This window comes from Tachypleus tridentatus, chromosome 12, assembly GCF_004210375.1.
Source record: "Tachypleus tridentatus isolate NWPU-2018 chromosome 12, ASM421037v1, whole genome shotgun sequence".
Taxonomy (NCBI): Eukaryota; Metazoa; Arthropoda; class Merostomata; order Xiphosura; family Limulidae; genus Tachypleus; species Tachypleus tridentatus.
The window spans coordinates 11,869,292-11,884,894 of NC_134836.1; the positions used below are offsets into that span (position 1 = coordinate 11,869,292).

Sequence of the window (15,603 nt, forward strand, 5' to 3'; positions counted from 1 at the left end):
GACCCAAGGTATGTTCACATCCCCAAAAGAGAGAGAACCATCACCTCAGTAGAAAAAGGAAACAGAGGTAAAAGACCGATTGGGGTTAGTTGAGCATAACTTAAGTGAGTATTGAGAAACACACCCAAATGGACAAGATATTTTGTCTGTGGCAAAATATATTTCTCCCATCTGATAAGGTGGCCTACTTTTGTGACTTCTGAAAGGAGAATCTGGGAGTGCTGTTCCTCTAAGTTGATGGAATGGAGTCAGAAGGAGCCAGTCGTCCACAAACTGATATGTGCACAGGCCCAAGGAATGCAAGTGATAAGAAAAAGCTCAAAGACCTCTGCAGAAGACATAATGTGCTGATGCAAGACTGGAGCAAGCAGCCTCAATAGTTAGATGAGCAAAAAATAGAAACTCAGGAGATCAAGAAATAGCTATAGTGTCAGTGGAGGTAAATATGTTTTAGAATTTGTGTTCTAATTATTTTCTCTTTTTATATTTAATAAAATGTTTTTGTTTGACCATAGTTGTAGCAGTGTTTTGCTCATAACATTATACAGTGACTGTTTAGTTGTGATCCAGAAAAGAGAAGCTACACGTAAAATATAGTGTATATAATCAGTATTTAGCAGCTTTCTCCTTTATGGCTTCTCCTTTCTAAAGAAGAACTACACAATCATTAAACATGTTTAATGGCTATTTAGCTATGATCCAGCCAAACTCTATACAATAATTTTTTTAAGTTTCTTCTGAGAGATCAAAATATTTTAGCACAAGAACACATCAACACAAATACAGTATTTTAAAAATATGCCATTTTATGAGTTTCAAAACAATAATTATTTTTTTAATTTATTGTAAAACTATAATGATCTAACAAACCTTGCACAGTGACAGCCATAGCATGGCTCTGTTGACTGCCAACTCCGTTACTGGCAGTACACTCATAAGTTCCTTCATCTTGGAAATCTACTTTCCTTATTTTCAAAGTTTTGCCATAGTTGATCGTGGTGAACCTATTAGATGCAAGGTTCCCTCCCTTCTTCTTCCACACAATATCTGGTAAAGGTCTACAAATAATGAAAGGTTAGTAAGAGACTATCAGAGTATTATAACAGACAAGACGTTTCATAAAATATATACAGAATATATTTCATGTCTATAAATAAGGTGACAGATACTTCATTTTACACATAATGAAACAGATATGGATACCGATACTTTTTGTATATAAGTACTTTTAAAATACAATTCCCAATGCAATGGATGAAAGAACATTACTGCTGATCTGAAACAATATGAAAAATTAAAACCTTTCTTGAAGTTCTCCATTCTTTGGCACTTGATTATTTATTAAAAGATCTGAGATATACCATTTTAGTTTCATATGTTTTTTTCAAGGTTGTAGGTAAAAATCAATTTCTAATTCCTGGGGCTTTAATATTCAACATATAAGAACATCATTTATCACACACTATAAAAGTATAATCATGAACATTTAGAGGAGGTGTTTTAATATTTAATACACAGATATCAAAAGTCTATCTTCATGAGAATTTTGCTTCATATAGTTAAAAGTTATGAAAAACATAAAATCCTGTTAATGTGAGGAACATTACAGACTATTCATCACTCACGTGCCACCAAAGATACAGCTTAACTCCAGCTTCTGATTTCTTAGCGCTACAACATTTGGAGGGGAAAGGTACTGTTTAATTGGTGGATGACTTGCTCCATTTGAACCTTAAATAAACAGATACAGAGCTAGGATATATTCTTAGATTTGAAAAAGCTTGTATGTAGAGTTTCATATGTAACATAATGTTTTCAGACAACAAGGGATTTGTTGCTCCATCTCAACTGTCCAATCTTCAAATACAAACTAAAGCTATTAAATAATTTTTTTTTAAATCTTAAAGCCAGCCCTTATCATTCACATAGTTATTGTATTTTCTTTTAAAATGACTGAAATTTACTGTCTCCACAGCATTAGAATGCAACCCATTCTAAAACCAAACCACCTTATTTGAAAAATAAAACTGTCTTAGCTGAAGATGACTCTTACCTTGCCAAAATATATATTTCATATCCCCTAGTCCAATTATTCCTACTGTTAAGTGTGAGAAAAAAAGATGATACATCAAACTGTCAATTCCCTTCACAATCTTAACTATCTAAATCAGATCACCCCCAAACTCCTTTTTTTTAAAGATAGAACAATTTAAGAGTTTTCAACCATTCCTGGTAAGACAACTTTTCCATCTTAGGCACCATCCTAGTAAGCCTTCTTTGAACCCTTTCCAACAAATGTCCTTACTATGATAAGGAGATCAAGACTGAACACAATACTCCAAATGTAGACTAAACTGTGTCCTATACAAAGAAATTATAACTTCTTTAGACTTGAATTCAATATTTCTGTAGATACAACCTAAAATTCTATTTGCTTTACCATTAGTAACAGCACACTGTTTTGGTAGCTTTAAAGACTGATCAACTATTACACCTAGGTCTTTTTTCTTTCATGATACTGTTAAGGTTATTCACATCCAAGTTATAATTAAAATTATGATAACTGATATGCATTATCTTGCATTTATCATAATTAAAACCCATCTACAATTTATTTGCTCAACTCACTAAATAATCCAAATCCATTTGTCAATCAGCAGTATCCTCTTCACAACCAGCAACACCCAAGACATTGATATCTTCAGCAAATTTAAGTAATTTATTGGCTATTCTCTCACCTGAGTCATTCATGATAATCAAAAAAAGCAAAGATCCTAGGACTGAACCCCAAGGTACAACACTTGTAATATTAATCCAGTTTGGCATAACTCCATTTGTAACAAATCTATGTTTTCTTCCATCCAGCCATTCTTCTGTCCAATTTGCTAACTTATATCCCACACCTATACAGATATCTTTTTTAAAGGCTCTTACATGGCACCTTGCCAAATGCTTTCTGAAAATCCAGATGTATCAAATCTACACCTTTACTCCTACTACATAAGCAGTAACCTTTTCAAAGAATGTCAGGAGATTTGTAAAGCACAACTTTCTCTTAGATAAACCATGTTGACTATCTAGTAAAATTCAAAACTTTATTACATGACTCTCCAAAGCAACTTTTACCATACTTTCCAAAATCTTTCTCACAACTCTTGTAAGACTGATGAGTCTATAATTACTGGGACAATTTGTATCACCTCTCTTGAAAAAAAGGTATTACATTAGCTATTTTCCAATCTTCTGCTACCTGCCCACTATTCAAGGACTTAAAAAAATAGTAGTAAGTGGCTCACATGTCCAATCTTTAATGCCTTTCAAAAACCCCTGGGAAAATATTATTGACCCAGAAACCTTAGGGTTCTTTAAACTTTCCTTATCTTTTAACCAGCTCAGAATTAATATAGTCATCTTTTTTTTATTTTGTTTTCATTTATAAACTGTTCAAGATGTGGAATAGTACTTAAATTTTCACTAGTAAAAACGGAATAAAATACAGAATTTAATAACCCAGTCATCTTATAATCATCAGATACTAGCCTTCCTTTATCATCCCTCAGGTGTCCTACCCTCATTTTAAACCTTTTGTTTACCATTAAAGTATTTAAAGAAATCTTAACTACTATTTTTTACATTTACAGCCAACTTTTACTCATATATCCTTTTTGATTTACTGTTTCATCAACTTTCTTGACCTTCTAGATTTCCTGTCATATCAGTCAATTTAAATTTCTGATGCTCTTCTTTAATTCTATCTATTACACTCTTCAAGAACCAACCTTGAAAATTTAAACATTTTCCACATAAGAACCAGAGAGAACATGTATTTTAGATTTTAAAGAGATTTAGCTAGATTACGTACTTAGAGTTTAAAAAGTAGCAGAGCATTTTAATTTATTATTTCTACATTTAATATTTAGATATTCATGAGACTCAAAACAGGTGTGTATTTAAAGATCCATTCTGGGCATGTGTTTAGATATTAAGGGTTATCAACTAGACTGTGTACTAAGATATCAAGGAGACTCAGTTATGTCACATATTTAGATTTTATGAATACCCAACAATAAGATACCAATTTGAGAAAACCCATAAATAACTTACATTTAGGTTTAAAGAAGACCCAGGGAGATTTAGATTTTAAAGAGACATTAAAGGGATATGTACTCAGACTTGAAGAGTAAACTAGGACATGTATTAAAACAGTGCTCATCTAAAACTGTTTATAATTTAGAACTTACATATCCATACATGGATTGATCCAGTAATATTAATCAACAAATAATAACTTAAAATAATTTGTGACAACTCTGTTAAAAGTGTAAATAATAATTTCAAAAAAGTTGTAACAAGTTTCTATGCGTGGAGCATTTTAATTTATTATTGCTACATTTAATATTCTACATAAATTACTGTTGGCATTACACCAGTACATTTAACACATGACATGATTTAGTTTTTCACACTCACCACCTTGGATGATTTTCTATTTTCATACTTAACACCTTACATGCCTTCATTTACTGTTTTTCACACTTAACACCTTATGATAATCTCTAAGAAAAAGGCTTAATAAAAGACTGAAAGCTTACTTCCGGAAGGTTCAACTATTAGTTCAACTTTATTCCCCAGCTTGTACTCATTCCTAAACAAGGAGGTAGCACTACAAGCATACATAGCCTCATCTAGGGCATCACTCATTGTAACATTAGAGAAGTGAAGATTCCCTTCTGGATCCACAGTAATCCGAGAACTATGAGCCACATCAAATTAAACAATAAATTAATATGTCTCAATTTGGTAATAGAAACAACAATACTAGTTCACATTAGATTAAACTTCATGACAGAGATTAAGTAAGAAGTCTCTATACCATGATGATGTAATAACCTTATAAATAGAAGTAACAGTTCATTTTACTTTAGGACCAAAGTTAACAAAAGGGGCTAACAAGTCTTTTGAATTAGCTTAATGCATAATAACAATTATTTTAACTGGTTAGTTGAACTTACAGGTAAAACAGGGGAACAATAAACTGATTGTATTAAACAATAATTATTAAGAAAGAAATGTGTATATTTTTAAACACTACAGAGGTTAGGTACATTATATTACAATGATTTTGGAATCCAAACCTGATCTGAACACATCTTTGTGAAATGGTTGTATGAATGTTCTACACTTGAAATGCATGTTATATACCTTTCCCAAAAGAAATGAATTTTTGGTTGCATCATGCTACCTAGAAAATGCCAAATAATATCAAAGTTTAGTTCTGGTATGTGCCCTTGCACTGCAAATTTATAATGGCTGTGGTTGTGAGGTAACTTATTCATTTGCATATCCAAAAATCATTTCAATATAATGTACTCAGCTCTTTGCAAAAAGATAAAACTTGTAATAGTACTTTCATAAAGAATGTCCATTTTACAGCAATTCAATATGTTAAAAACATAAATTGAAATTTAAATAACCATATCCACTTTTAGAAAACAATAAAGATATGCACTTAATTTGTGTGTGAGATTTATTTTTCTAATTATTTTGCCATTTTAACCCATAAACAAACAAAATGAAAAATGTAAGATGTCTTACTTATTAATACTTCTCAGAGCCCCACTGCTTGACTGAACAATCCAGAAAATAGTAGGTTTAGGGTATCCAGAAGGAGGGTTACACTCTAAAGTTAATGGGTCACCTTCCAAGACATAAGATTCCTTAGGCTCTTCATCAGTAAAAGAGTTCAATTCTTTAAAATAATAGTAATACAAGTAATTCAGAATAGAATATATATACACACACACACACACTTATGCATACTGTAACCTCCATAGTATACATACCTTGCTTAGTTTTATGTCTAAGAGCTAATAGAAACCTTTTATCAACTGTCTAATTTTATACCAACTGACTAGTTTTAAGTATAAGATCTAATAATTTATTCTAAATTGTATAGTTTTAGGTTTAAGGTATAAGAAGAACTTGTTGCTGGCTGCTCTTCTTTTCAGTTTCTGAAAGGAGGGTTTTCAAAACATGCATTTCACTACAAACAAAACAGTGTTTAGAAATTCATTTACTTCTAATCTTAAATAATCAATGTAATAAAACCTAGACTTCAATAACTAAAAACCATTTTCAAATTATATATGAAGCTCATGGTAATACTGTAATATAGTGTTGTATAGATTTCAGTTTTGAATGTTTCATCTAGTATGGTGAAGAAAAATTATTTATTAACCTGATTTTCTTAAAAACACAGCATTTGACACAGACTTTCCATGGATATTTTCAGCAAAACACTGGTACAAGCCTTCATCTATGTCATCAGGCTTAGTAAAAATTAGTGTGCCACTTCGTGGCTGTTGGCTTATTCTTCGATCATATGCAACATAATCAAATTCTTCTCCATTTTTGAACCACGTATACCTACATAAAAAGAAAAAATAGCATGCAGCAATGACAATGGTTAATACACATTACTAGTAATGTTCATCTCTTACATTTATTTACAGCTACTAGTAATGTCCTTCTGTTATATTTACTCACATTTACTAATAATATGCATCTCTTATACTTATCCACATTTACTAGTAATGTTTGTCTCTTCTGTTTATTCATATTCAATAGTAATGTTCATCTCTTACATTTATGCACATTTACTATTAATGATTGACTCTCACATTTATTCACATTTGCTAGTAATGTCTGTCTCTTATATTTATTTGCATTTACTAGTATTGTTCATCTCTTCTGTTTATTCACATTTACTTGTAATGTGCATCTCTTCTGTTTATTCACATTTACTTGTAATGTGCATCTCTTCTGTTTATTCACATTTACTTGTAATATGCATCTCTTACATTTATTCACATTTACTTGTAATGTGCATCTCTTACATTTATTCACATTTACTAGTAATTTTCATCTCTTCTGTTTATTCACATTTACTAACAATGTTCTTCTCTTACATTTATGTACATTTACTTGTAATGTTCATCTCTTTCATTTATTCACCTTTACTAGTAATGTTTGTCTTTTATGTTTTTTCACATTTACTAGTAATGTCCATTTCTTATATTTATTCTCATTTACTAGTAATGTTTGTCTCTTATGCTTTTTCACATTTACTAGTAATGTCCATTTCTTATATTTATTCTCATTTACTAATAATGTTTGTCTCTTATGCTTTTTCACATTTACCAGTAATGTCTGTTTTTTATATTTATTCTCATCTACTAGTAATGTCCATTTCTTATATTTATTCACATTTACTAGCAAAAGTGTTTTTAATTAAATGGATTGGTTTATTTTTAACAGAAGTGTATTTACCACTAACGAAAGAAAGTCCTCTTTTCCAAAGCACTTGGATTATTGAGTTTCTTATGTTATTTGAGCTAAAAAAAATTACAAACAGACTACCTGTATTAATTAACACATCTCTGTTTTCCTTTAACTAAACCAGTAAGTCTCCCAGTAACTTCACTAACTGATACCAACTATTTTATTAACATTCTTCTTCTCATATAGCAATTTGTAAAACTTCATTGCTTACGTTGGTTCTGGGTTGCCCTTAGCCTCACATTCTAACATAAAAGGTTTGTCTGGCTTCTCTGAGGTTTCTGACACTTGATATAGCTGCTCGTGGATTGGTGGTTGTTTTATCATGGTAGGTGGGGAAGGGACTGTCGCAGTGGTCATAGACCCTAACATCAAAAGTGCAGTAACATACTGATAAAACTGATGTCTTCTCCAGCACTGTTGGTCCATCTTCCAAAGGTCAATCTGAAAAAAATATTTCAAAATAAGAAAATTCCTTATTTCATTGTAAAACCAATCCACAAATTATAAATACAGATATCAAATTCTACCAACAACTAAATACACCAAGTGCTTAATTTCTAGAAAAACCCCTTAATATTCAATGTTCAGAGTTCACACTAGCTACAGTTAAACAATTCAAAAAGTGGTATAATAAATTCTACTTTTATTTTGTTATCATTTTGCTCACTGCCTATTTGCTATTTCTTCTATTTTTTACTTCAACTATGAATTTTTCATGATATTAAAGTGTTAGTTTACCTTCTAATCATAGTATGTTGACTTTGAGTATGTTTTTGTACAAGTATCAGTTTTAAAAAGTTATGTAAATTATCTAGTCACACAAGATATAACCTTGTGGTCTAACGACTAAATAAAAACCTTGCACTGAGCTTAAATGAATTAGTTCACAAGATATAGTTAAAAACAGTATTGTTGATTTATACTTCATATTATTACTAAATGATAAAAGCACAATAACTTGAGCACTATTATAAGGTTTTTATCATTTTGTATGATGACTTCTCAAACCTATACATTTTTTTTGATAACATGAATGATACTGAGTGATTTAAATTTATAATATTGTGTTTTTCTCAAACTTAATTTTTTTCTTTTGGTTCTTTCTTCCTAATTCCTTTATTTATTGAAATCATTAACATCTTCATAAAGTCCTGGCCAGGTACAAATTTACTGCCTTATCTTTTTGCATGTGATAAACTTTATATTCCAGTTGTTTGAAAATTTTATTTTCAACTTTTGTGTTTGTTAAAGTGCAGTTAATTCTTTTATCTTTTTTTTTCAAACCTGTTTGCAAAAGTGTTCTGTTTTAGTTCAATACAAACATCTAGCCAAATCTCTACATCTAATTTCTTTAATACTTATCACACAGAGCTTGTACTGGATAAAGGTTAAGTCATCCACTCATATTTTTATTTTATTGATAATAACTGATGACTAGCTTTAAAATACCATATTACAACCTAAATTCTATCCACTCAGATTCACTGCAATGACCTCAGTCACAGTGATCAGAAACTGCTAAACTATTTTAATCTGTAATTATCATATGCTGAAACTTACTTATTACACCAACACTTGAATAAAATATTGTGTTCCAACAGATAAACCTAACTTCTTAATCCATTTATCTTAGGGAATTAAGCTAATTCCTGGATTACCCTTTGCTAATCTAACAATATTCCATCTATCCATTTATGACGCTTTGTTTATCTAATAGCATTCTAGCATCTACCCATTGATTACTTTTTGATGATCTAATAATGTTCTAACTTCTATCCACTGATTACCCTTTGTTGATCTAATAATATTATAGCTTCTACCCGCTGATTACCCTTGTTGATCTAACAGTGTTTCAACTTCTATCCACATTACCCTTTGTCGATCTAACAGTGTTTTAGCTTCTATTCATTGATTAACCTTTGTGTATCACATCATGGTAGTGATAAGCTACATTACTAAGTGTATATATGTGTATCATATGGTAGTGATAAGCTACATTACTAACTGTATATAAGTGTATTGTATGATGACAGTAATAAGCTATATTACTTACACAGTACATGTATGTATAATGTGATGGTGGTGATAAGTTACATTACTAACAGAATATATGTGTGTCATATGAGGGTAATGATAAACTACATTACTTATATAAAATATATGTGTATCATGTCATGGTAGTGATAAGCAACTGTTCATTTCTTTTTCTCTGCTGTATGTAGGCTACTGTTCACTTCTTTTACTCAACTGTATGTTGGCAACTGTTCACATCACTTACTCTGCTGTATATAAGCTACTGTTCTCTTTTCTTACTCTGCTGTATGCAAGCCACTATTTGCCCTTATTTCTTTCTCCCTTTCTTTAGCTGTTGATGACAACTCTATTGCCCTTTCTTATCAATCTGTTTTAACTGTATAGGTAATCACATAAACAGAATATGACAGCCTGTATTAAGAAGTATCACTTTTTAACTTTATTAATTTTCTTTATTAAATATATTCTATTTTGCTTGCTGCTTCTAAGCACTTAATCACTCTTGTACCACAAAAATATAGAGAATGTTAAAGTATTGATTCCAAGTACCAAAATAACTCACTGCAGGAAAACCTGTGGCAGAATGCAATAACAAATTGTTTCAGACATTGTTTAAGGTCATTCACCACCATTATGTTTCTGAAGCCTCCATGTACAGTTGTTTTTTTTGTGTGTAATCAAATCTTTGCTGGATGTGTGTCAGTGAATTATATATATAAATGCTTGGATGAATTAAAAAACAGTAGTTTCAATTATATTTCTATATTCTTTGTTTTGACTTAGACTGGAAATGTTTTAAGTTTCCATTTACATCTTTACAAACAGATCCTGGGAGGATAGGGGAATACATCCCCCCTTCATTTTAGGTGGGGGGTATAGTGCATACAATCATCCCCCCCCTACAGTTTGGTCTGTTGAATTGTTTTACTGCATCACAGGCCTACAAATTCTGTGTTTGTTCTTGTTGTTCTTACCAAACGAATTACATAATTAGGCCTAGATGTAGGCTTTTTCAGTAGCCGAAATGTACATCTTTAATATAAGCGTGCTTCTAAGCTTTTCAATCTAAGCAATAGTTCATAAGTATCAGTCAGTAAGCCTAAGTACACATGCAAGGCTTGCAAGCACTATCACAGAATCTACCTACGTCTTGTACGTAGTGTACGATCAAGTAAAATTTTCATCACAACAGATAGAACAGAGCATGAAATTCTAAAATATTATCCCAAAGCGTAAACTCCTGTGATCCAGATCTTGCAGGCCATTTGTAGCTTGTAGCTGCATCAATCTTACGTGTATATTGTGCGGTTTTCCTACGCCAACTGTTCTTATGCATATCTAGCTGGTTTTATTGTTGAACAGCTGCCGAAGTTGTTGACCATAGTGTACCTTTAGCATACAATTAATGACAGGTTCGGGTCGCTTGGATCCAGACACGCCCTACATCACCCCCCTCACCTCCCTTCAATCTGAGCCTCAATTTTACAACAGGGCTCATTAGACCTGTGTTTGTGGCCCTCATTAATCCATGAAATTTCAGATTATCACTGCCATCTAATAAAGTGCTGGTGCTTTATCATAAAAGAACAATATATCCTCTTATCATAGATAGCAAAAATATTGTATTTCCTTGTATAATTAGAACACAAAAGGAGCAAGTTCAATGCCCTAAAGCCTCTACTCGAATTGTATTGCTCGTTTTTGTTCAGGTGTTTTTATTTAATAGATGTGCTTATAGACATTATATCACAACGTGCCTTTTGATGAGTTTTAACAGGAATATAATATATTTGTGATTGTTTAAGTATTTTTCGAGAAACTTGCAATTACTTGTGTTGTAACTAACACACATTATTGTCCCAGTAATGCCCAGGCGGTCAGTCTGCTCGGTCGTAACTGTGAGGTTTGCACATTCGACTTAAATACATTGTACAGTTCAGTCCTACTTCCATTCTGTTCTATCTTTGTTTGTTGTACATTAGAGGTTTTCAATAAAGACTGTATTTTAGCCTGTTGAGTCATCTGGGAAACATTTCAATTTTGACATGCATGCGTCTGAAACTTTCCGATATTAGACAGTTCTGCAAGCCAGTTACAAGTACTACAAATGACAATGCAGATAATCCAACAACCTCAAGCAAAGGAATAGAAACAGGCCATACAGAGGAAATACCATGTTCATCAGAGGACGAGTCTAAAAATGCTTGTGCAACTATTGCACGTCATGAACCACCAGATAGTTGTGAAACAAGTTTGTGCAGTAATGAAAAATCTGACACTCCAAAGATACAGTGTGGAAAGCCATATCATCCAGAGGCACAACTAATACCATGACAGAAAGCAAAATCACAAAATATAAACTACCAGGGCAAGTGGTTTGATGAGTTCCCATGGCTGCACTTCAACAATCAGACTTAAAAAGTCATATGCTTTCATTGTGCCAAGGTGGAAAACAGAAACCTTTTCACAGGGAAATTGGAGAGGCCAGTGGAATATACCTTCATATCCACTGGTTTTTGCAACTGGGAAAAGGCAAAACAGAAATTCAATGAACACCAATCCTCCTCTCAGCACAAATTTGCTATATCTCCAGAAGGTTCACTTGATGTAACTCCAGTGACAATCCAGCTACATGATGGAAAAAAGCAGCAGCAGAAAGAATGCAAAAGAAGTCTAGCCAAAATATTCAGAAGTTTACGTTTTTTACTGTGTCAAGGTTTAGCATTACATGGACATACTGATAAGGAGGGGAACTTCCTACAGTTAATGAAGCTCCTGGAAGAGGAAGATCCTGAGTTGACAGCCTACTTGTCAAAGAAAACCACATTCACATCACCCCAGGCTCAGAATGAAATAATGAAGATGTTCAGCCATCAAATACTGAGAGACATAGCAAAGGAAGTGCAGCAAAGTAAAATCTTTGCATTAATGGTTGATGGCACTCAAGATGTTACAAGTGCCGAACAGGAAGCAAAATGTGTACGATATGTAGATGAGAACCTTGACGTCCATGAGACATTTCTTGGTAGGTACAGTGTTTTTCAATACAACTGGTGAAATAATATCCTCGATTATACTTGATGTACTGACTAGACTCAATTTACCACTGTCAAAATTAAGAGCTCAAACTTATGATGGAGCCACTAACATGAGTGATGCGTACAGTGGATGCCAGGCAAAAATAAAAGAGAAGCAATCCTCAGCTTTGTTTTTCACTGTGGAGCACACAAGGCTAATTTAATAATGCAACATGCAGTTGAAGCTTGTGAATGTGTTCGACATTCTACAGTGGGTACATGAACTTGGTGTCTTGCTTCAGAGGTCAGGCAAATACAAGACAATCTTTGAAAATATTGTATTGTCAGACAGTCACAATGGTCCAGTTAAATACATCCGCCCACTGTGTCCAACACGCTGGTTTTGCCGCCTATCTGCAATTACATGTGCTAATGATCACTACTGGGACATTGTTGATTCTTTGTCTGAATTAGCAAATGAAAAATCAGATGTAACAGTGAAAGCACGAGGTCTGCTGGACAGATTTGACAAAGGAAAGACAGTTTTAGGATTGTTGATGGCTCAGCATCCATTAGCTGCATTAGAGGAACTAAACCGTGCATTCCAAGCAAAATCAGCAACAGCATCTAGCATTATTGAAGCATCTGCAATGACAGTTGAGCAATTGCGGGTATTGCAAACAGAGAAAAAATTACAACAAGATATTTGATGAAGCTGAGAAAAAGGTAACTTCACTAGATCTGGAGCCTATTGAACTACCACACATTTGCAGACCCCCCAGAAGGATCACAGGTGATGGCTCAGCACACCATTCTGTAACAGCTAGAGATTACTACAAAAGCCAATATTTTGAATTTGTGGACACAGTCATAGAACATATGACCACTAGATTCAATGCAGATAACAATGACTTGAGGCAATATCTGGCACTTGAGAACATGATCACATCTGGTAAGATTGACAACTCGGTTATAAACTTCTATCCAGAAATCTCTGTTCAACGGCTCGACTTTCAGTTTCCCATGTTCAAAGAAACAACAAAAACGGTATCTCTGAAAGGTGCGAAGGATGCTTACTGTAAAATGCATGAAACAAGCCAGCAGATGTTTAGTGAAGTGTTTCTTCTCATGAAAATTTTGCTTGTATGTCCAGTATCCAGCTGCAAATGTGAATGCAGCTTTTCTGTATTAAGATGGTTGAAGACGTGGTTAAGGTCAACTATGTCTTAGTGCCGCCTCAACCACGTGGCTGTTTGTCACACTCACAAAGATGAGGTAGACAAGATAAATATAGAAGAGCTTATGAAAGAATTCATAAACAGATCATCACAAAGGAGGTCTAAGTTTGGGAACATGTAGACTAGAGGACTAAATTAATCTTACTTCAATGAAAAGTATGAATAATTACGTGCTACATTGTGTTGATGTGTAATTTTCAAAAGTTTGCAAAGATATTTAATTATTTTTATCAAACAACGTGAACAGTTTTTCAGTAGATATAAACTTATCAAGGGTAATTACTAATTTTATTAATATTTGAAAACATAATTCATGCAATGAAAGTTATTAGTAACCTTGTCAAGTATAATGGCCATCTTTTATACTGTGCAGTGTGCAGGAATAAATTCATGTGGTAGTTAATTTATGACACATTTGTCTTTATTCTATTAACATTTTGAAAACTGTTTACATCACCTTACTTATACAAACCTACATGGAAACCTTGAAGTATCGTGGCAACAATATTACTCTGTGACTGCATGTTTACTGCTTTCAGGTTCACGTAATCAGAGATTACCAATTTGCAAATTGAACAGTCCACATATGTGGTTACAAAAATCATTCCCCCCCCATCGGGTGTAAAAAATCTACGTCCCTGTTTACAAAGCGATGGATTACCAGTACACATCAATTGAAACATAATGCCATATAATTTATCATACGAACTTCTCTAAGCACATATCTACAATCCCTATTCAAAACTGTACAATTAAATGATTTCTAACACACTCCCTACTAACCCTATTCATAACTGTATAATTAAAGAATCCTTTTTAAATGTAAACCTCCTACTCTTGTCCAAACATGCATAATTATGCATTCTATTTGACACAAAATTTCTATCCCCACTTAAAGCTGTATGATAAATGTAATTCTCTTCTAATATCCTCTTTCTATCCTCATTTAAACCTTTATAATAACATCCAACTTCCTGAACATAAAATTTCAATTCCTGTTCAAAGGTGTATAATTTCAAGTTTTTACCTCCTTTCTACCAACAAGTATGAAAAACACACCTTACTTCAAATTAGTTCACACAAGAACAAATCAGAAGTATTGTAAAATATTTAAAAACATTTCCAGAACTTGTTAGTGGATAAAACATGCTTATACTAACTAAGAAGTCTTATATGTGTGTATTTCACTGACTAGAGAAAAATAAAGTATATCATAAAGGATAGACACATGATCAAACCTAGAAGTAAGATGACATTATGAGGTACTATTTGGACAAAATAAGAATTACTACAGATGTAATTGACCCATCTGGCAGGAAATGTGTAGTCAGACTGGAAGCAAGATGACAACTTTTCACAATACTATCTGGACAAGATCAGTAGTATAGATGTGACTAGAGCTCTTCTACAGGAAATGTGTAGTCAGACTGGAAGCAAGATGACAACTTTTCACAATACTATCTGGACAAGATAAGTAGTACACATGTAACTGGAGCCCTGTACAGGAAATGGGTAGTCAGACTAAAAGTAAGATGGCAACTTTTTACAATACTATCTGGACAAGATAAGTAGTACACATGCAACTGGAGCTCTGCTACAGGAAATGTGTAGTCAGACTGAAAGTAAGATGACAACTTTTTACAATACTATCTGAACAAGATAAGTAGTACACATGCAACTGGAGCTCTGCTACAGGAAATGTGTAGTCAGACTGAAAGTAAAATGACAACTTTTATACAGCGCTATCAAAACAAGATCAGTAGTACAGATGTAACTAGAGCTCTCCTACAGGAAATGTGTAGTCAGACTGAAAGTAAGATGACAACGTTTTACAATACTATCTGGATAAGATAAGTAGTACACATGTAACTAGAGCTCTCCGACAGGAAATGTGTAGTCAGACTGGAAGTAAGATGACAACTTTTCACAATACTATCTGGACAAGATCAGTAGTAGTACAGATGTAACTGAAC

General features: G+C 32.9%; 1 protein-coding gene across 1 annotated transcript in view; it reads right to left on the reverse strand.

The window, feature by feature from the left end:
* The window catches only part of LOC143234611 (neuroglian-like), a 77,736-nt gene that overhangs the window by 35,225 nt on the left and 26,908 nt on the right, over positions 1–15,603 (reverse strand). The window contains 6 exon segments of the mRNA XM_076472082.1: positions 871–1,058; positions 1,626–1,731; positions 4,593–4,753; positions 5,596–5,749; positions 6,239–6,426; positions 7,553–7,782. Of these exon segments, the coding sequence (XP_076328197.1) occupies positions 871–1,058; positions 1,626–1,731; positions 4,593–4,753; positions 5,596–5,749; positions 6,239–6,426; positions 7,553–7,782 (1,027 nt within the window).